Below are 23109 nucleotides of genomic sequence, written 5' to 3' on the forward strand. Positions count from 1 at the left end.
CAAAGCCAAGTATTCAGTTCCAGGCACATACATGTTCTGCAGTTGTAAATATGCATTTAATTCTTCACAATTCCTGTAAGAAACGCTAGTCAGAAGGGGAAAATCAGCAAGTTTAAAACACTGCCCTGTTAATTCCCATTTCATCAGTCATGTTAGCTCTGCTAGACTCAATTCAGTAGCTGGACGAGCTCTGTGGCGACGCTTCCCCCAGACCACCCTCAGAGCTGTTCCAGGACGCGTGACTGAAGTGCAGAGGCTCCCGCATCTCGGGCCTTACTTCAGCGTTTTTCACTCTGGTACCTGCATACCCTGACCTGTGCGAACGTTTGCCTCAGCGCAGGTAACACGCAGACTAACGTGGCACGCAGGTCTAACCCGCCTCAGCTCGGCCTCACCTGCTCGGTCACTGACTTTTCAGAGGTCTGTGAAGACAGGACATGAGCTTAAGGTGGGACTTTTTGGTCAGCAGCTTACACCCGAGTAGCCCCTCGCCTGGTACAGTGGGCTCATTCCTTTGGATTTGTATGCAGAGTCACATTTTTAGCGCTGATACACAAAGGGGCCTAGTGATTAGCCAGCGCTTCTTTTTAGAGTTAGTTAGGCCCTCTGAATTCGTCTAGACGAGGGGTTGGCAAACTTGGCCTGTGGGTCAGTCTGGCCTGCTGCCTGTTTTTTGTAGGCCTGCAAGCTAAGAACAGTTTTTACGTTTAGGTGGTTGGAAACAATTGAGACTATTTAGTGACACGTGAAATCCAAATCTCAATGTCCCTAAATGAAGCTTTATTGGGAAGCCGCCACACTGACTTGTTTACATATTTAAGGCTGCCTTTGCGCTGCAACGGCAGAGTTGAGTAGCTGCAACAGCCTGAGTACTGGCCCTCTACAGACAAAGTTTGCCGACCTCTAGCTAGACCAGTTTCTTCATTTTAGAGGTAAGAGAACTTCAGTCCACACAGGTTATATGATGCATAAAGAATCACACTGCTTGAGCGAGTTAGTAGCTAGACTGTGAACTCAAGCTGTTCCTTCCGCTTGCCAAACCCGAGGCCTTCTCTCTGCCTGACTGGCCCGCCCTGCACCATCTTTTCTCCTGACCGACTCCCCCACCCCTCACCTAGGAGCCCCTCCCTCAGCATTCACAGACCATCACAACACAGATACTGGAAGTCCTTTTAGTAATTCACCAGCTACATCGGCTGTCACGGGGCCGCCCTCCACGAGCAGAGGAGGAGGGCTGCCTGACTCAGCGCTTCATACTCCAGGTTGGCCAGAAATAACATCTTCATTTTTGTTTCCACACAGTTCTTCTCTGCAAGCCTGCTGGCCAGCAGAGTGGCGGCTGATTGCTGGAGGAGCCAGCCGATCATCCTGTCTGGTTTCAGGTTCTTCAGGGCTAGAGTACGTTCACCCCAGAGGCTTAAATGAAGCACGTTAGCAGCCACTCGGGCAGATGGCCTCTGTAACAGGAAGGGAAGCTGACGCTTAGAACACCTGTGACAAAGTCTTCACCCACAGCCTGCTTTGTTAATGCATCCTCGATGCAGGGCCTTCCCTTCTCTGGCCCCGAGCAAATTCCTCTCCACCCTTCTATCTCCTACAATACCCTGCACTCACCTGACACACACTCCCGGCTTTTCCATGGGTACAAATTGGGGGGGGGGGGGCGGGGGGCAGTGTGCATTGCTGGAAGAGCCTCCGCACCCTGGAAGGCCCAGGAGCCGTGTCTGGGGTGAGGGGAGTTGTCATGACTTAATGACGGGCAGCAGCAAGCACCTACCGTGACCATGACAGCCTGGAACACTTGGTGAGGGGTGAGGGGTAAGTGGTAGGACAGGAGTTTGAGCCCTGGTCTGTCCAGGCTGTTTCCACTAAACATGCCACCTCAACCGGACCTGCCACTCCAATTCAGGTTTCAAATATGTTAGCCTTTGTAGTAATTTCACAATGTCCAGATCTCTTAGGAGATGTCATCACATCTGTCTGATTAGATCTCAGCTGATTCTTTAAGCTACATCTTCATTACACGTTTCTTAAAACTGCATCTCTTTCCCTCTGAGTAACTTTAAGCAATTAAAACCAAGAGGAGTTGAACTGCTGGAATCCTGACTAATTTGGTGGCCAGCTCCCATACTCCTATCTGTACGCGAGTCTACTTTGTATTCTCCTATACTTGGCCTTTACCTTTGTAAGACAGAGGAGCTGCCTGTCACTCTAGTGCTTGCCCAACCCTGACCTTTACTCTGGAACATGAACCGAGGTTTCCATCCACACAATCCCTGTAAACCTGGGGACGGCCTCACCTTGCTGGCATCTCGCTGGAGCAGTGACCTCACCAGCTGTCTCGCCTCCAGAGGCACCGACTCGGGCAGCGCTGGCAGCTGAGCTTCTTGGTAATTGCGGCTTTCAAGGTGGGCCCTGCCCTGACCGTAAAAGGGATTGGGGAGCCCGAAGATTTCGTAGGCGAGCGCTCCCACCGCCCAGGCATCAGCCTTGCTGTAGTCGATCACTGCCCTGGGGCCAGGGCAGGCTGTGGACACCTGCTCAGAAAGCAACCAGTGAGCAGTCATGCTGCTGGTACTTCTAAACTATTCATGCTCCTGCACGGCACCCGATTCACAGACTAATCTGAACTCTGTCCCAGGGAACCCAGAACCTGAGTGAACTGTAGCTCAGATGCAGGAGAATCTGCTCAGCTCTGCTTTGGGCTGATGACAAAACTCACATCTCCTGGAACATCAGACAGATCCAAATTTAAGCAAAGAGGCAGGGAAGGGACTTCTGATACATTGTGGGTCAGAGAAGATGAAAGTGTTGAGTAAACAGTGAGGAGACCTGGTGGGAGAGGCTCTGCTGACGGCGCCTGACACACTCAGCAGGACTCACCTCAGGGGCCATCAGGCAGCTGTTTCCACCACGGTCCACATACCAACTGGTGAAAGGCAACCGCAGGCCGACGCGCTCGTCAGCCAGGCAGCAGCCGAAGTCTGTGATCACCAACCAGGGGCAGCCGTCTGCAGACGGACAGGCAGAGGTGAGTGGCCGAGCCTCTCCCCACCAACCCCTCCGCCCCGAGGTCCTATGTTTCCACTAAAGCCACCCTCTGGATGTGGGTACGAGGGGCTCACAGGGACTCCGTGTTGACCCAGGAGCACAGGCCAGCAAGGCCTGGACAGCTGCCCGCTCGCTGGAAAGCCGAGCGGGGCCAGCCACACAAGTACAGATGTGCCTCTAGGAAATCAAGGTCCCCAGGCAAAGAACGGGATAAAATTTGGCTCAATCTAAATAATCTAGTAATTGGAGCTCTCCCAAGATTGAAGGAGCAGCTCTTGTTTTACTCATCAGGTGGTGCTGGCTCAAATGACCGCCAAGAGTCTTTGAACTGGAAACCTCAAATCCAAACCTAAAAAATAGGTGCGTTATGAATTAGTTATTTGTAAAAGGATTCATACAGACCTCCTTTAAAAAGCCAGTTCCTTAGAAAAGCATATTTAGTTATCTTTAACCTTCTAGTTCAAAACTGACCAGAGGCATGACTCTTTTACAGGATCCCCAGGCAAGTGGCCATCCAGCTTCACTTGAGTGCTTCCAGTGACGGGGAGCTCACTGCCAGGGGCAGCCGGGCTGACATTCAAGCAGTGCTCACTGTTTGAAAATTCTTTCTTGTATTAAGCTAAAGTCTACCTCTCTTTCACTTTATTCAAGAAAACGTCCGCCACTGAGGTTTCTGTTCTGTAAGCGGACAACCGAAAGGAACCTGGGAACCGTTCACCACCGCTCCGTGGCTCCTACACAGAGAACAAAAACCTCCATCTTGAAGGAGGGAGTGCTCATCTGCTGTGTACAGAGCTAAGACACAACAACTTAGAACATAAAAAAAAAGACCCAAAGGCTCCTAAATGTCCCCAGACCTAAAGTCCAGCGTGCCCTGGACCGCCTGGAGGTGCAGCGGGGCACCTACCTGCGTCCAGCTCCACGAGGACGTTGTCGGATTTCAGGTCTCTGTGTGCGACGCCCTGCTGCACCAGGTGAGCCACCCCTTCCAGGAGCTGCAGAGTCATCACGGTGGCCAGGCGGGGGCTTGGGCTGTGCCCACGAAGGTACTGGCGCAGGGTACAGGAGTAGCTGCCAGAGAGGGCGACAGGGCCTCGGCTACTGTGCACCAAGATCCTGAGCACCTTATTTCCTATTAGGGGGATGGCCTTTCCTCTTCTTCCTGAACTTTTTGATTTCTTTTTTCCCCAAGTATCCTTTCTGTTCCCACCCACCATCTTGAAATTAGGAAGTAAGAACTGGGCCTCACATATTAAAAGTAACAGTACAGATATTTGTTTCCTTAAAAACCCATACGGCAATGCCAGGGGTGCAGGGATGGAGGAAGGAGCAGTTTATGTTAAGAAACCAGGTAAGGTGAGCACAGAGGGGGCAACAGTCAAAGGTACTAACAGCACTAGGGGAAAAGTATGTTCTGACTCAACACGTGTTTCTGTTTTCATGAAAAGTTGTCCTACAGGGAAACTGCTCCACAGGGCAGACACGCCCTCAGCCTGGCCTCCCAGAGGGCGGGGATCCCTCTTCCCTGCAACCCCGGGCTCCAGGCACACCGCTCACTACAGGTCCTGCCACACCCCTGCCACTTACTTCTTCATGACAAGGAAGAGTGTCCGCCCGTGGCCCAGGCCTTCGGGGTGAAGGCGCGGGGGCAGCACGTCAGGGTAGTCGAGCAGGGCCCCTGGCAGCAGTGGCACAGACGATGTGAAGGCGCGGAAGACGCGGATGACGTTGGGGTGTGCGGCCAGCTGCTTGGGAACCCCCTTGGATCTTCTTTTTCAGCCAAGTGGGACAAACATGAGGCCAGTAGCAGATATGACACTTGGAAATAGAACAGTCTAAGGCCACATTCAATACTGACATGCATTTATGCGCCCAGTTCCTCATATCAACTCTGCCCCAGGTGCAAAGCCTGGTTTTGGAAGGAAAAGCCACAATGACTCATCGCATTCAGTGACTCCACCAGCCCGTCCACTGTCCATCCATCCCAGGTGGCAGAACACAGTGTAGGAGACCCTGGAATCGGACTGCCTGGGATTGAATCCCACCCCTGCCACTCCAAGTCCTTGGCCAAGTTGCTTAACTTCTCTGGGCTCAGTCTCAAATGCAAAAGGGGGATAAGGTGGTAACATGCCTCATGAAGTTGTTAATGCTTGTAAAGGACCTGGAATCTCCTCGATTCCAAGTTCTAGCATAACACTGGGCATGGAGTATGAGCTCAGTAAACCTTTGAGTGAATGGACACACATGCAGTTCATAGTAGAGATGTCACCTGCTGCCACGCCCACACCTACCGCCCAGACACAACGGCCACGTTCGGGAAGGCATGACCAGGGCTGCAAAACCACCTGCTGTGTACCAGCCCTGCCCCTGGCTCAGAGCTGCTGGGACTAAGGGTAAGCACCTACCCCAAGGGCAACAAGCCTGCAGTCATGTCTGAGGCCCAGTGGCTGGCAGGAAAAGGGGAGAGTCTCTCTTTGTGGAGTGAGTGAGTGAGTGCAGTAACGTAGCAGTAACTGGGCAGTCAGCAATGGAGCTGAGGGTGAAAGGATGCTGTTACAGAGCAGGACCCTATGGGGCCTTCCCCCGAATCCTCTGCTTTAGCTCCTCTCCGAAGTACCTGGATAACAGTATCTGATGCACATTCCTGAGCTGTTTTACAGATGTGACACCCCCCTCCCCATATGGAAGATGCTAACTACATGATGACCACGGCCTCACGGCCCCCAGACCTACCGGCGCCTGAGGATCGATAATGTGAACCCCTGACACCGCCCTGCGACCTCACCGTCAGCCAGTCAGAGAACTGTGCACGAGCCACTCACACACCCTGTGACCCCCTCCCCTCACCTGGCCTTTAAAATCGATTTGCTGAAACCCTTGGGGGTGTCTGGGGGTTTTTTGGGCATAAGCCATCCTTCTCCTCGCGTGGCCCTGCAATAAATCTTTCTCTGCTCCAAACTCCGATGTTTCAGTATTGTTTGCCCTCACTGTGCTTTGGGCACATGAACTTGAGGCCTGAGGGAAGCCAGAGGTGTAGCCATGGGTAGGAAATAAGGACGCTGGGTGGCAGAGGAGGAGGAGGGAGCAGAAGCCCAGAGACATCAAGACAACACAGAGAGTTCGACACATGCCCCGTCCTCAGAGCTGCCTCAGTTCCGAGCTTTGAAGCCAGTCCACCGTGTGGCCTTGTACAGCTCCTCTGGACTCCACCCAAATGGGCCCCTGTCCTAGGCGATCAAAGGAATCAAAGCATTGTTCCTAGCCTGGGGCCATTAAGGCCAGTGGGAGAATCACGATCACAGCACGAGGCTGTCAGTGCCACAGTGGGAAAGCGCTGCCTGGTTGACACGAGAGCCCAGAGGAAGCGTGTGGCTGTGCTGGGGAGGCGTGTGTGTGTGTATAGAACTGGAGTGGGACTGGAGTGTGTGTGTGTGTACAGAACTGGAGCAGGACTGGAGCGTGTGTGTGTATAGAACTGGAGCGAGACCGGAGTGTGTGTGTGTGTGTGTGTGTGTGTGTGTGTGTGTGTGTATAGAACTGGAGCAGGACTGGAGTGTGTGCGTGTGTGTGTGTATAGAACTGGAGCAGGACTGGAGTGTGTGTGTGCGTGTGTGTGTGTATGGAGAACTGGAGCAGGACCGGAGGCTGTGGTGGGGGTCTAACTGCACACACAAGAGGCCTGTGTGCATCTGGGGAGGGCATATGAATTCACCATGGTGGAGCATAGGGTGTAAACGGGAGAAGATCAGAAATCAGGTGGGAGAAGCAGCCACAGGAGCAGATCACAAGGGCTGAGTCTGAGGTCCCCAGATGAGCAAAGGCTAGGAAGAAATCCACCCAGTGCTCTCAGGGTCTCGGAGTCTTTCTCCCGAGACAGAGTTGATGTCATCAGTACTTTAGGTAACAGACCTTCTGCCATATTCATCTAATCATTCCACAGACATTCACTGAGCTGTTGGGTGTACACAGTAAACAAACACAAAAGCCCTGCCCTCAGAGAGTGCAGCCGGAGAGACGATGAATAAATAGACAAAGACATCTACAATTTAAGAACAGATGGAGATAAACACTGTGAAAAAACTAAAGTGGGTAGAAGTCTGCAGAGCGACAGGTCTGCACAGCAGCACCATGTCAGCTGGCTGACGCTTCCACCACAAAAGGAAGCACCAGAGGATAAACTTAGCCCCTAGGAAGCAGCTGACACCCACCCTTCCCTACAAAGGAAGCCAGAGAAGAGGAGGACAGGGCTAAGCCCCCCAAGCAGCTACTTCCCTAGGCCTGCACCGACCCTCAGTCACACTAGAGCCTTCCAAGCCCTGGAAGGGGTCTTCCATGTATGTTTCCTAAAGTCCCCATTTCCACCTTCCTGCTTCTGATCTACAGACCAACCCTCTAGTAAGTCACCAAAAACGCAGCGGGCCACCTCTTCCTGGTGGTCTACAAATATTAAAGGGAGCACAGTGTCTCCTCTGGCACAAGTATTATCTTTTACAACCTGTGGGTTTGCAAAGCCAAGGTGAGCTTAGGCTGCCATCCAGACTCTTCCCTCTGTGGAGGGAGCCTCTTTTCCTACTTCTTTGCCTAGCTAATGGCTATCCATCTTCCAAGAGGCAGAACTGTCCCTTCAAGAGGCCCTTCTGAATGGCCCCGAACCCCTGCAACACACACACCTCTGGGCTCCCTTAGCACCTGAGCGTACGCCATTCTAGCACTTACCATGCTAGACTCTGCTCCCGACTTCTCAGGCTCCTCTGTCACATGGAGAACAGGCCATTAAAAAAAAAATCTCTTGGCACTATCAGGTCACGGCAGCTATTCGTGAAGTGAGTGTTGCCTCCGCTGGGGACAGAGGTCGATTTGTTTCTACCTGGGAATTACTTAGGAATCAGAAACCAGATGCATTTTCCATCGTTCTGAACTGGGCAGCTTTGGACGGCCTCCTCTCCCTACTCCAGCGTGAGTCAGCCACCTGCATCTTCCACCGGAGCCAGACCGTCTACAGTCTTTCCCAATTATCCACCAACTGAAAATCCATCACTGACTACATCATTCAGTGAGACTTTATTATCTACTGTGTGTCGTGTCAGACACTGTGCTGAGTGGTGAGGGCACAGGTGGCGATTCTGCTCTGTGTGGTGGGCAGATGGGTGCTTACCTGTGAGCGACTGCTCCATACTCCCCGGCCAAGGCCACTCGACTGGCTGGGACGAGCTCCTGGCTCATTGTGCTGAAGATGGCTTCGCTGGACGAGCCCGCCTGGAACACAGCCATAATGGATCCAGGGTTACACAGGCCCAAGCAAGTCCAGGCCCTCCTTATAATCTGGACCAGGATGGCTACTGCCTAGAATTGGCTTTGACCTTCAAGCTAAGATAACCTCTCTGAAGTGGGAAGCCAAGCTGAGTTTCTCCTGGGAGAGAGAGGGCAGAGGTGCCATCCATGCCAACCCAGAGGACGCTTCCCACACCTCACACTCTTTGGCAGCTCAGGTGCCCACGGCAGGAGGAGATGTCAAGATGATCAAGGCAGGGACCCTTCTTCCTGCCACAGATGCCTCCGGTCACCACCAGGCTCAAACCTGACCACTGAGCACTAGCGCGCACCCGCGCAGGCTCCCTTCAGCAGACAGGCCCAGCCCGACAAGCCCCCGCTGGATAAACTCGTGCCGAATCACGGAACAGCCCTCTTCATCACCCGGTAAAAAACAAAAAACAAGGAAAAGCACCTTATTTTCCTCATTTCATTATGAACAGCTCTCAGGACTTGTGAAACCTGTCAAGAATCCTTTAAGAATCGAGTCTTTTAGCTTTTGTAAATGCATTTGCTGTCGTGCCCCAACCAGTGGGAGTTTTGATACTAAGACTGGATATTTCCTAGGCCGAGGATTTGGCTACTTGCTAGCTATTAGCCCAGCGTGGAAGTATAGTCTAATAACCTCCATTCCCCAAATCGAAACCTGAACCTGCATCCTTCAGTGTCCAGCATGAGCTGTGTGGCTGTGTCCCACCTTAGCCTTGGAAAGATGCTCTGGGCAGGAGGAAACGCATCAGGTCTTGATGAATTTCCTAACCTCTCCTCCCACCTCCCATGTAATGGCAAGATAAATTACTCTAAATGGACAGAAGTCTTTGTTTTCAGGTGGGAAAAATACTCAATTTCCCGAAGTCTCGAGTTCTGCAAGAGTTGAGAGCAGAGAGGCGACAAGCCAGCCTTGGGTCTGCAGGGGCGGTGGGAGGCGTGCGGCCCCTCGTGCCCAGCGTGGCAGGTCAGGGAGAGAGAGGCCAGTGCAGACTGCAGCCCTGAAATTAACTGATCGGCCTGGACGCTTTAGGCACTTGCTACTCAGTGTGGCTCACGGCCCAGCAGCGTGGGCATCGCCTGGGAGCTCGTTAGGGAGGGGGAGTCTCAGGCTCCACCCCACAGCAGCGGCCCACAATCTGCCTTCTGACCTGACCCCAGGTGATGCATGGACATATTACAGTCTGAGACACGCTGCTTCAGACCCTTGTGCAAGAGCGTGAGGCACCTGTACTGTGGAGAATCTGTGTTGTTTCCTATTTACTGCCTGGGAAAAAGCGCCATGAGGTTCCCCCAAGATCGGCATTTTGAGAAACGCTGGCTTTAAAGACGGAAGGCCCCACCCTTACCGAGATGTTCCACATCATCTTGATGGCCAAGGGAAAGGCAGGGGCCAGTGGGGCTTGCTCCTCTTCTCCTCGTGGAACGATCTCTGGGCCTCTCCCTGGAAGGAGCCCGATGCTCCCTGCCACCTGCTGGTCCTGGGGCAACACAGGCATGGTGGCCTCATAGACAGCAGCACTGCAGCCCTTGCCAATGGACTTCCCGATCAGATACTCCTCCAGCCGGAAACCCTGCCAGCGTCTAGCGTCCAGTGGGTCAGGGAGCAGCTTGTTTTTCTGGGTGAAAACTGCCTGTGAAGAAAAAAAGCAGGCACCGTGAGCCAGGGAGCCCAGTAAGGCTTCAGTGAAGGGATGGGGAGGTACAGTGAGGCGAGCTCTTCACTGACAAGACCAAGAGCCAATAAAAACACAACCAAGTTGGGTTTCACTGCTCGTCCTGGGCTCAGGCCATCCTGCTTTCTCTCTCATTACTCAGAATAATTTTTCTCGAAGTGTCACTTCATTGCAGTCACCGAGACAGCCCAACACAGAACATCATGAATTAGTTAAGAGGTCAGAACTCTCAAATTCTGCAGCCGGCATATCACTCCTTTGCTGCCTGTCAAGCTCCCAGCACAAGCTTGGAGGTTTCTGATTATGGAGACGGCTCCTTCTGCAAAGACCTCGGCAGGCAGGTATTGGATGGTTCCCAAGAACTGTGTATGGGCAGAAGCCTGTGGCCAGCAGTCACCCCTCCCACTTGTGAATGACCTCAGGCTGCTTTTGCAGGCAAGGGGGTAAAATCAGGGGGATCCCTGGAGCCGAGTCATCAGGTCCTGTTGTTGGGCTGCACCCCACAGGCCTGCAAGCCTTGTATCTGCCCAGCCTTGAGACGACTGAAGAAAGAGTCTGGAGACAGTGACAAAGACATCAATGGTTTATTGGACGGGGCATCTTACACGTCTGCAGCATAAGGTCCTGGAGCAACATCCCAACGTGTGTGGCAGACAGCAGGCAGAACACGGCAGCAATCTTCACTAATCTTCACTTGGGGGGGGTGAAGGAGGCTACCATTTATAGGGAAATTGGTATCAGGTTGGCTCATCCGTTACCAGGGAAACCGGCGACTGGGGCACATCCCTCACAGCCCCTCAGGATAATGACCATCACGAGGGCAGATGTTTCCCTTTAATAAACTAGCAGGTGGAGCTGTTTTGGCCTAAGGCTTAGAACAATCACTAGCTGGGGCAGGGGGCAAGCACCTTCCTGTGAGTAGGATGTAAGTGAAGCAGGGACTGGTCCAGCAGGGGATGTAGAGAGAGCAAGAGGACGGCCATCTTGAGTGGCCTGACCATACATCTGTCTTCCTGTCTCTACCTCTTAGGAATCTGGTGGGCCATTCTGTTTGCAGAAAGGAAACAAGAATACAAGAGTTCTGATGGACATAGATGGAAACGCAGGTGCTGTGGGGAGGCACTGGGATAGAGGCTACTTCCCCCAAATCGGGGTTCTTGCCTACTTCAGGCAGGTGACATCATTTCTCCAGTCACCCAAACTCTGCCTTCCCCCTCAAATCTCGTCTGATCTGCTGATCCCCCCTTTTCTTGGTTAGTCACTCAGCTACAAACTCTCCCACTCACGTCCTCCCTTCACCTGCTTCTGAGCCAGATGCAACCACACTGCTTTCACGTGTCACTCGTCAGGTTCAAGAACCTGACAGGTTATTCAGTACTTTGTCCTGGTACTTCCTACATGGGAAAATTGTTCTGCAGGCTGGTCTGCACTGGCTGTACTGGTCTCTCACATGCCTCTCCCTGAACCTTTGCCCAAACTATTCCCCTCCCCTGCCCCCTATCTCTACTGTCTTCACTCTACCTGCTCATCCTTACTCATCCATCAAGTCCCAACTCAAGCTCCTGCTTCCCCTATAACCAGTCCTGACAACCCAGCCCACAGCAACCTTTCCTTCTGGAGGATTCCTAAAGCACTGAGACCCTATGAGCTAATACACCTCGTATGATAACTTCTAATGTTTTTAAAAAACGAAAGTCTGTCTTGCCTTGCCAACTAGCTTCTAAACTCTGTGGAGTGGAAGCAATATCTTGTAGAGTAATCCTTTAGCAACCATGGTTTTGAGAATGAGATACATGTTTTAAAACTTTTAATTTTGAAATAATTATAGACTCACAGGAAGCAGCAAAAAAAAAAAAAAAAGTACAAAATGTCCTGTGTACCCTTCACCCAGTTTCCCACAAGTGACATCTTATAAAGCACTAGTACAATATCAAGCCCAGGAAAGTGACAACATACACTACTGTTAACTAGACTACAGATCTTACTCAGTTTTCACTTTTTTTTTTTTTTGGCCGCACGGCAAGCGGGTTCTTAGTTCCCCGACTAGGGATGGAACACGCGCCCTCTGCGGTGGATGCACGGAGTCTTAACCACTGGACCACCAGGGAAGTCCCTCACCATCTTTTCTGACCTGCATTCTTTCGTGTGTGCACGCGTGCGTGCGCACGTGTAACTCTATGCAATTTTATCCCCCGTACAGATACATGCAATCACCACCACAATCAAGACAGAGGAGTGTTCCGTCGCCACAGAAGAACTCCTCTGTGCCACCTCTTTGTATTTGGGCCAACCCCACCCATCCCAGTCCCCTGGCAACCAGTGATCTGTTCTCCATCTCCACAGTTTTGTCATTTCAAGACTGTTATATAAATAGAATCGCACAGGATGTAACCTTTTGGAACTGACTTTTTTTCACTAAGCATAATGCCCTTGAGGTTCATTTAGGTTGTTACCTATCGATGGTTGACTCCTTGTTATTGCTTAGTATTCCACTGTATGGCTGTACCAGGGTTTGTTTAACAATTCACCTGCTGAAGGACGTTTGGGTTTTTAATATTTTGCTATTATGAATGATGCTGCCGTGAACATCTGTGTACAGGGTTTAAAAATTATTCTTAAGAATTGTGGTAAAATACACGTAACAAAATTGGCCATTTTAACCATTTTAATTGTACAGTTCAGTGGCATTAAGTACATTCACACTGTTGTGTAACCATCACCACCATCCATCTCCAGAACTCTTTTCATCTTGCAAAACAAATTCTATACCAATAAACAGTGACTCCCCAGCCCCTCTCCACTTTCCATCTCTATGAATTTGACTAAATACCTCATATAAGTGGAATCATACAGTATTTGTCTTTTTGTGACTGGCTTATCTCACTTAGCATAATATCCTCAAGTTCCTCCATGTTGTTGCATGTGTCAGAATTTCCTTTCTTTTTAAGGCTGAATAATATTCCATTGTATGTATATAGCACATTTTGCGTATTTTTCACCCACTGACGGACACTTGGGCTGCTTCCACCTTTTGACTACTCTGAATGATGCTATGAACATAGGTGTACAGGTATCTGTTCAAGTCCCTGCTTTCAATTCTTTTGAATATATACTCAGAAGTGGAATTGCTGGTATATGATAATTCTATTTTTAATTTTTTGGGGGAACTGCCATACTGTTTTCCATAGCAGCTACTCATGTACAGGTTTTTGTGTGAACATAAGTTTTCATTTCTCTGGGTAAATGCCCAAGACTGCAATGGCTGGGTCATACAACGAATACATGTTTAGCTTTGTTAAGAAACTGCCGACTATTTTCCAGAGTGGCTGCACCATTTTATATTCTCACCATTGGTCCGGTTTCTCTGCATCCTCACAGGCATTTGCTACTATCACTAATTTAAAAATTTTAGCTGTTCTAATAAGTATGCAGAGATATCACATTGTATTTTAACTTGCATTTCCCTAATGGCTAGTGAGGTTGAACATCTTTTCATATGCTTATTTGGCATCTGTATCTCCTCTTGGTGAAATATATATTCATGTCTTTTGCCTATTTTATATAGGTTTCCCCCACCCCCCCAAATGCTTTCCAAATGCATCTAAAGGCACTGGTCAGTGTTCTACCCCAGTATGACACCATACAGAATTTTAACACTAGAGTTGCCAGATCTGGTGATTTTCTTTCAAAAGAAGTCAAATGCCCGAATTTTTTAAATTGGCAACTAATTAAAAACTTCAAGTCACAGAAAGGTGAAGTGTGAGGAAAGGACATGGAGGATGGTAAGCTTAGGGGGTCAAGCTCCTCAGTTTAAAAACAGCTTCCCTAATTTTAAGTAGGATTTGTCAAGTTGGCCGCCCTTGGCTTCTGCCAGTTGAGCTGTAGCAAAAGACAAGTACAGAGGCTGGGGACTAGGTCAGGTGTCACCTGTTGCCCCAAAGGGGACAGAGCGCAAACGTGAGACACTCTGGTGATGAGTAACACGAACTGGGCTGAAAACCAGGAAACATGGGAGACACTGCTTGGTTTTCAACCAGCTGTGTCCTTGGGCAAGTCACCCCCACCTTCCACCACCTCAGCGCTAAGCTGTGAAACGCAGGGGCTGTACTAACTCAGTGAGTGTTTCCAAACCCCAGGAAGAATGGCCTCCCTGGAAGAGGAGGGAATCCTGCCAGCAGATGGCCTTCAGACTTGAACTCAACAATGGTTCTTCCCTGGATGTCCAGCCTGCCCACCGACCCTGCAGATTTTGGACTTGCCAGCCTCCAGAACGGCAGAGCCAATTCCTTCAGATAAATCTCCCTTTTTATAAACACATCCTATTGGCTCTGTTTCTCTGAAGAAATACAGATTTTGGTTGAGCAGAAACAGAATTCTCTGAGCTATTTTAAACATTTAAAAAGCCTAAGAACCCCTATGTATCTAGTCACCTCTGATAACTCTATCCAGGTTAACTAAAACCCATTAGGTCTGCTGTTTTCTCCTGCTGTTCTTGCTTTTTACTGTGGCTTCAGTTATGTCACTAATTGGCTAAACTGGATGCAGCCTGGCTGGCACAGTGGTTTAAGCGCACAGGCTCTGGAAAGTCAGACATGGGGCACTGCCCTTTATTAGCTGTGTGACTTCAGCAAGTTACTTCACCTTTCACCTCTCACCTCTCTGAGTATGTTTCCTCATCCATAAATTGTGGATGACAGCTACCTCAGGAATAGAAGTGTTATTATGATTTAGTTGTCCTTAAATTTTAGAAAATTTATGGAAAGTCACTGGCCTCGGTGCAAGAGGAGCTATAATTAACCTATCTTTCAAAACATGCTGAGGAAGGGAAGACAGTAAAACAAAAGTGAGGTCCTGGCCGGGTATGAGGAGATCAGTAACAAAGAAAATGAGCCTTAACCGATGACTGCCAAGAAATTCCAGCTCCGACAAGATAAACCTTGACCCAGGGCCCCAAATCAGTACATGCCTCCCAGCCCCGCCCCTCACCACACCCACAGCTGGCCCCGCCCCTCACCCAACTCGGGACCCGCCCACACGCTTAGTCCCGCCCCCCCGCCTGACTCCGGCCCGCCTCTGCTCCAGCCCCCGCCCGCAACCAGCGCTCACCTGGATCTCATCACAGGCCGAGGCCGCCCGCCGGCCCTCCGCTTGCTTCTCCTCGATGAGACCCAGCCCCAGCCCGAAGGCCAGAAAGACGGCCCGGCCGCAAGGGCCCGCGCCGCCCCGGGGCCGCCCCACGAACTGCCTCTGGAGCCGCGCCGCCAGCCCGGCCACCGACTGGCGGAAGAAGCGGTAGCGGCCGGGGAGCCCGAGCCCGAGCCTGCGCGGCTCCGCGCCGGGTCCCGCGGCCTGGCCCGGGCGCTCCCCGCGACCCCAGCCCGCCGCGGGGCCCGGCCGCTCCGGTCGCCCCCAGCCGTAGGTCGGGCCAGGCTTGGCCGTGAAGCGCAGTAGCAGCGCTCGGCCCAGCTGCAGGCCCCGGCCCAGCGCCTGCCGCACCGCCATGGTCTCCCCGGAGCCCCAGGCGTCGGTGACGCCGGGCAAAACAACAAACTTCGGGGGCGGTGCCTCTGCGCAGGCGCGGTCGCTAATGGGCGGGGCCGCCACTCTGGCGGTTTCCTGGCTGGGCGCGCGAGGGCGCTGTGCGCGCACTTGCGCGGCGGGTAGTTTCTTGCGCTTTTGTACCCAGGGTCTAGGAGTCGCATGTCAGGGTGGTCCTCAGTGTGAACATCGCTGGTTCTGGGCAAAAGCGAATAATTAAGAAAGGAAACTTATGTTTATTATCATCCACCGTGCCAGACTCTTTACATCTGTTAATTTTCCCACCAATGAGATAGGAATGTCATTTTTATAGATACGAAAACAGGCATGGAGAGGGCAGTGAGGGTCCCAGGTCGTATGTGTCAGAGCTGAGGTTAAAGTTCACGTTGCCCTGATTGTTGGGTCCTTGTCTCCCAGTGCCCTTAGGCTCCTCTCAACAAGCCCACGGTCCCTGCTCGCTTCTTAGGACCCCAAGAGAAATCGCACCCAAAGGCCACATTTTTCAGATTAGTGAACTGAGTCCCCGAGACGTGGAGCGACTTGCCCAATGTCGCACAGCTTGTTAGTGGCAGAGCCCTGTTACCCAAAGCTGCTGTTAGAAATGGCCGATAAAGGGATTCGTACTGATTTCTTTTTTCTTGCCTTTTTTTAAATGGGAATTTTCAAACACACAATATTGGAATAGTATAGTGAACCCCATGTACCCATTACCCAGCTTCAACAATTCTCAACAACTGGCCGTTATTTTATTCATCTGTGCATACCTTCCTATGCCCCATTCCCCCAACTTTAAAGCAAATCCCAGACATCGTATTGTAATGACTTTATATTATAAATACCTAAATATCTATTGCTAAGTGATAACTCTTTTAAAGAAAACATAAACAATATTATTATCACCTCTGAAAATATTAACATTAGCTCCATAATATCATTTACTATCCAGTCAATATTCAGATTTCCCTGTTGTTTTGTCTTATTTTACAGTTATTCAAATTGGGATCCAGACAAGGTCTACATGATTTATTTGGTCAGTGGGTTATTCTTTAACAAGGGACTATGCCTTCCCCAGGCTAAGGAGGTATATTTTGTGGTGCTGCCATTTAAAAAACGTTGCTGTAATCATGGGTACCTCTATTCTCTTTACCCCTAAGGATAGTTGTGGGTAAGAGGCCCTGGAAGAGATGTAGAATGTTTTTGTAGGCGTAGCCCTGTATCTCTGTGTGTGACAGGTGAGCTTCAGGGCAAGGAGACATTTGTCTGGCCTGAGACCCACCTCAGCATTGCTTGGGTAGAAAGGCACAGCCTAATCCATTTATTTTTGGGCTCATTTGCAACGTTCAGCACAGCTCTGGTTCTGTGCTGTATAGTAAGTAGGGATAGGAGTAAATACGAATAAAAATAAGGCAACTGCGGGCTTCCCTGGTGGCGCAGTGGTTGAGAATCCACCTGCCAATGCGGGGGATGTGGGTTCGAGCCCTGGTCTGGGAAGATCCCACATGCCGCGGAGCAACTGGGCCCGTGAGCCACAGCTACTGAGCTGCGCGTCCGGAGCCTGTGCCCCGCAACAAGAGAGGCCGCGATAGTGAGAGGCCCACGCACCGCGATGAAGAGTGGCCCCCGCTTGCCGCAACTAGAGAAACCCCTCGCACAGAAACGAAGACCCAACACAGCCAAAAATAAATAAATTAATTAATTAATTTAAAAAAAATAAAAAAATAAAATAAGGCAACTGCAAAAAGATCCATCTTTGAATTGGTGAATTTAAACATATTGAAATATATATATATATATATATATATATATATATATATATATATAAAGTGGGGAGCTGGTAATTTTACTTTTTATTTTATGTATGCATTTACCTATAGAAATGCATACATAGTTTCCCCAAGAATGTTTATAGCAACACTATTCCACATAGTGTAAAACTAGAAACAACTCAAATGGCCATCTACAGTAGACTGGATAAATTGTGGTATATTCACCCAATGGAATACTAAACAGCCATAAAAGTGTCTACAACTGTAGACAACAACATGGATATATTTTATAAATATACTGATCAGTTAAAGAAGGCAAACATAAAAAGCAATAAATACTATGTGATTCCATTTATGTAAAGCTCAAAGGCCGACAAAATTAATCTACAGTGTTAGAGGCCAGTATAGTGGTTGCCCTTGGAAGGGTAGTTACTAGAAGGAGACTTGAAGAGGCTTTTGGAGTGTGGTGATGTTTTCTTTCCTAATCCGGGTATGTTCATGTCATGAAAATTTACCTAGATGTACACTTTGATTTGTGCAATTTTCTGTGTGTAATATTTCTGTAAACACTTTACATAAAGCTTTTTAACATAATGAAAGCTTTTTTGAAAAATTCAGTCTATCTTGTCTCTCCCCTCTTCCCTCTTCCCACTGGTAACCACTAGTTTGTTCTCTAAATCTGCAAGTCTGTTTCTTTCTTGTTATATTCACTAGTTTGTTTTATTTTTTTAGATTCCACATATAAGTGATATCATACAGTATTTGTCTTTCTCTGTGTGACTTATTTCACTAAGCATAATACCCTCCAAGTCCATCCATGTTGCTGCAAATGGCAACATTTCATTCTTTTTTTACGGTAGAGTAGTATTCCATTGTATATACATACCACATATTCTTTATCCACTCATCTGTTGATGGACACTTAGGGGTAGGGGATTAAGAGGTACAAACTATTATGTATAAAATAAATAAGCAAAAAGGGTATATTGTACAACACAGGGAATATAGACAATATTCTGTAATAACTATAAACTGAATATAACCTTTAAAAATTGTGACTCACTATGTTGTACAACTTACATAATGTTGTACATCAACTATACTGCAATAGAAAAATTTAAAAATAGACACAAAAAAGAAAAGGTGGAAGCAAATTTAAAAAATAAAATAAAATAAAGCATTTTGAGGGAATTCCCTGGCAGTCCAGCGGTTAGCACTCTGAGATTTCACTGCCGAGGGTCCGTATTCAATCCCTGGTCGGGGAACTAAGATCCCGCAAGCCACACGGCGCGGCATGGCCAAAAAAAAAAAAAAAGTTCAGTCTAACTCATTCATGGTCTCAAATTTTTTTGAAAAATGAACTTAGTTTGAATAGTGTGATAAAGTTCACAGAATTTACTTAATTGTCTTTGCACTCAGTGGTTTCAAACAACAAATACATTTTAATAATGAGCTTTGTTGTGTCATAGACCTTGAGTTGAACTTTGCTCTGCTGTAGCACACATCTCAGTCAGCCTTTTCCTGAATGAACAGAGGATGGGACTTTCCACTGTTTAAGGCCAGCCAACATTAGGGAGCATCTTCACTTTGATTCTTCTGATGATGGCGTGATAGAAAAGGCGGGACACCAAGAGAGAGCAAGCAAAAGGCTTCACACTCCTTCCTTCCTGCTTAAATGTGAAATTAAGGGACATGTAAATAGCAGCTGTTGCTGGAGGGATCTTCAATTATCTGAAGAGTTCTGGTCCCAGGCTTGCTTGGCCATGGTGTGGACCCCTGGTTAGAGACAGGTGGCCAACTGTTTCAGCAGTTTGTGTGTTCTGATCTCTCCTATGGGGAGAAATAGCAGGCCCCTTGTCATATGCAATCATATTTATTTGGGAGAGACATAAATAAATAAGTAGATGAATTTCCTTCCAATTTATTTATAGAGGCACATGGAGATCAGATATTATCTTTAATTTTTTGATCGATCTCAGAGAATTTTAAATTACAATTTTAAAATGTTCCGTTGAAATTGTCCTTTGGAGAAAGGTAAGGAAGAGAAGGTTGGAGAAACTTCACACTCCAGTGACCACAGGCTCAACTATGGAAACTTAGTCAGTTGGGGCAAAGATCTCCTTTAAAGTTTAAATCTACCCATCTGCTGTGTGTCATTATCATTACAGCTCTTTAATGTTTACTGAGAAGGAACAAGAAGGTCTCCGAGATATTTAATATTTTAACGAAAAAGATTTTCTTTACCCTCCTAGGAATGTAACCTTTTACCATAATGCTTGTAATGACTGTGCAGCTTGTAAGACATTCACTAAAGGGACATTGCATCGATGTTTTTGAGTTAAAGAGGGCAGTTGTTACTGGCCTTTGGGTTTGTTCCCCTAAGCTGCAAATAAACCTGCTGAACCTGTGATGCTTAATCTACCCACCTGTAGAAATGAAATCTCCAGGCTCATATTAATTAACCGTCCATTGTAGACAGTGCAGTTTCTTGTTCAACAGAGAGCACTGGACTCATTCATTTCTCCTTCTGTAGAAAAATCTAAGGTGCTTGTGACATGTCTAAACCAAGCACAGAGTGAAGCTCAATTCTTCAGCAGACCTCTGTATAGAAAGGGCAAGCAAAACAAAACAGAAAAAACAAAACAAAAGAAAGGGCAAGCAGGTGGATTTCTACACAGAGAAGCTTCCAACAGGGATCACAAGGTTCCATGTTCTCCCTTCTCAGGGTAGAGATACAGCCTTATCGTGTGGGGCCCAGGGGCTGCCTTTCGTAGGGATCATGGCCCTGATTCCACTGTCCTCATCTGTCCTCCTGAGAAGGAAGTCTTCCATGGTGGTACCATGTCTCAGGTCTCAGGGGAATCATCCTGAGTTTCTCCCATAATGGTATCCCACGCAGGTGAAGTCAGGGATATGGCATATGCTTTTCTGCTAAAATATCTGTTTATACTGCAGATTTAATATTCTGTCTGGGAGTCTCATTCATTCAGAGAATATTTATTAAACATCCAAGGCAGCCTTTACTATGCTCAGCCACAAGAATTAGAGGAGAATGGAAGGGGTTGCTGGAGAGGCCACAGGATTCTTTTCTGGTATACTCTCTGCTCTGTGGCATCCTGTGTCTTCATTGTACCCTTTTCCCTCTAGGCAGCAAGACTGTATAGTTTTGATAAAGTGCATAATATTCCTAGGAAGCATCATTTAACCTTCCCCCAAAGGACATGGGGGTGAAAAAGGCTGATGCTAATGGAAAAATGGAAAAAGACAAGACTTAAAAAAGAGAACTGTTGAGGGCTGTTTGACCTTCCCTCGTGGACCATGTCCTTTGGCACCATTTCAATGCTCTTTGTCTCCTCCTGGCAGGAGACAGACACGTTTTCCCAGGGCAGCAACATCCTTTATCTGTAAATTGCCAGCAGAGGTGGAAGGGGTTTTTGCTAAAACTGTTGACAGAGCAAAGCTGCTGCCAGATCAAAATCCAGCTACTTGGAACTCCTGGGCTGTAGTTTTTGGAGGTTAGAATCTGACAACGGTGGGCAGAGAGTGAGATTTCATTGGGAAGAAGTGTCTCTGTTTTTCCTGGGCAAGATGGATGCAAATGTGGTGGTGATGGATTGTGGAGGTGTGGTGTTGTTGAGACATTCAGACAGTCTGTGGTTTATGCAGTCCGATAAGTTTGCTGCCCTGCGGTGATTATTCAAAGTACAAATATGGCTATGTCACCTGCTGCTTAAAATCCTTCACAGGCTCTTTGCCCTTGCCCGTTGCTCTCAGGATAAAGCCTAAGCTCCTTAGCCTGGCAGAGAAGGTGCTTCACTCTTTGGCCCTAGCATCTTTCTTGCTGTCCCCCTTCCCTGCCCTTCGTGGTCCAGCAATACCGAATTACTTGCAGTTGTCCCAAGCATCATGCTGATCCCTCTGTCTTAATTTACCTCTTTGAAAGAATCCCCATTCACACTTGAGGTCACCTCCTCCAGGAAGCCTTCTTTGACCTTTCCTAGACGGGGCTAGATGCCCCTTCTCTGTCTCCCCTTCTAAACAGTCAGTTCTGTAAGGACAGGGATTGTGATTTTTAAACCTTAGATCCCCTAGCACCCAGCATGGGGCCTGCTGGATCTCCAGCCCTCCCAAGGGGGTGGAGAGAGGAAGGGGCTGGGCTATCTTTCAAACTCACAATCACATGACTCACTCCACCTTCCCAGGGGTGAGCCAGAGGAGAAGTCAGAAGGAAACAACAGGAATGTCAAATAGCTCACTCCCCGCCCCCAACAGAATCAACTGCTGTGTTTGCTCTCTAGAATTTACACTACATTATTGCTAAATGAACCTCCTTTCTACAAGCTTCTTTCTTTTATTCTTTCTGGTTTTTTAAAAATTAAAAAGTCTTTTAAATAAAAGTAATATGCATCCTTGATTTAAAAAAACACTAACAGTATATAGAGATGGGCTCATCATGAAAAGCAAACGGTCTCCTGTTCCAACTCCCTCTAAACCCAGAGGCATGCTATTTTACTCCTTTGGCTATTTCTTCTATGATTTCCTTCAGTTCTCTACTATCTCCTGATTTGGCAGACTGAGCTATTTAAGGCACAAAGCTGACCATGTCACCCCACCCCACCCCGTCTGAAACTGATAGCTGCCCTTTGGAATAAGGTCAACTCCTTAACAGGGCCAACCAGGCCTGCTTCTTCTGGTCCTCCTGCCGCCCTTACCCACTTTTCTGTTTTCTTTTTTCCTGTCTATGTGCATTTTCAATTTTTACATCCTTAGAGTGACACCCCCCCCACCCCCCGCACCCCATATCCATGGCTTTGTGGAATCCCCTCCCCTTGACTGTGGGCTGGACTTTAGTTACTTCTTCTAAGGAATAGAATTTGGCAAAAGTGATGGGATGTCACCTTCATGGTTAGGTTACCAAAAGACTCTGGCATCTGTCTTGCTCCCTCTTTTGCTCTCTTGCTTGCTTCTTCTGAGGGAAGCCAGCTGCTGTGTTGTAAACTGCCCTGTAGAGAGGTCCACGTGACAAGGAACTAAATGGTAACAGCAACAGCCCCTAGGAATCCTGCCAACAACCACACCTGTGAGCTCTGAAGTGGATTCTTCCCCAGTCGAGCCTTTGGATGAGCCTGCAGCCCCAGCTGACACCTTAATTACAGCCTTGTATGAAACCTTGAGATGACCTAGATTAGCCCAGAGTCCTGACCTGCAGGAACTGTGTGATAATAAATTTTTGTTGTCTCGAGCTGCTAAATTTTGGCATAATTTGTTATACAGCAATAGGTAACTAACACAATCATTATGCCATTTTTTTTTTCCTGTTCAGTCATAGAACAGGAAACAGGTTTTTAATTTCCCCTCCCTTAACTTCCCCTTCCCATACCCCCTCAAAAACTATTTACAGACTAGGTGTTCATTCCACGCCTGTTTCTGTGCTCATATAATTGTATAAAAAATACTGTGTGTGTGAGACTTATTAGGTCATTCCATTATTTATTCTTGAACAGCATTTTCTGGCTTCATTTCTGACACAGGCACCCAAAGTACCCCTGGCATCCGTCAATCATAGTTGCTCCCTTCTCCCTCCCAAAAGGAAATCCTAAAGAATCTTGTAGTTTACATAAGTAATTAGCAGCAGCTGGCAAGAGCCACAGAAATATACATGCTTCTATTGGAACATGTCCATGGGAATCTGGGACTCAGCTTTAGAGTCCTAAAAAACACAGACAGCCCTGAACAATAGAGCACGTGCTGCTCTGAAATCACAGCCCTCAGAACAGCAG

General features: G+C 48.4%; 1 protein-coding gene across 2 annotated transcripts; it reads right to left on the reverse strand.

The window, feature by feature from the left end:
- Nucleotides 1-12: 12 nt before the first annotated feature.
- PINK1 (PTEN induced kinase 1) lies at nt 13-15575 on the reverse strand. 2 transcript variants are annotated; one of them, XM_082448993.1, is made up of 8 exons: nt 15132-15575; nt 9699-9983; nt 8207-8307; nt 4639-4818; nt 3959-4122; nt 2884-3011; nt 2301-2537; nt 13-1457 (listed from the first exon to the last, which is right to left on the reverse strand). In XM_082448993.1, exons 1-8 carry the CDS (start codon nt 15525-15527, stop codon nt 1200-1202), a joined length of 1749 nt encoding a protein of 582 aa, XP_082305119.1. In that variant the 5' UTR covers nt 15528-15575; the 3' UTR covers nt 13-1199. The 2 variants fall into 2 exon arrangements, with proteins under 2 accessions (XP_082305119.1, XP_082305118.1); XM_082448992.1 differs by having other exon boundaries at nt 4639-4821; nt 15132-15574.
- Between the last annotated feature and the right edge of the window lie 7534 nt (nt 15576-23109).

Source organism: Balaenoptera physalus (genome assembly GCF_965194825.1).
Source record: "Balaenoptera physalus genome assembly, chromosome: 1".
NCBI lineage: Eukaryota > Metazoa > Chordata > Mammalia > Artiodactyla > Balaenopteridae > Balaenoptera > Balaenoptera physalus.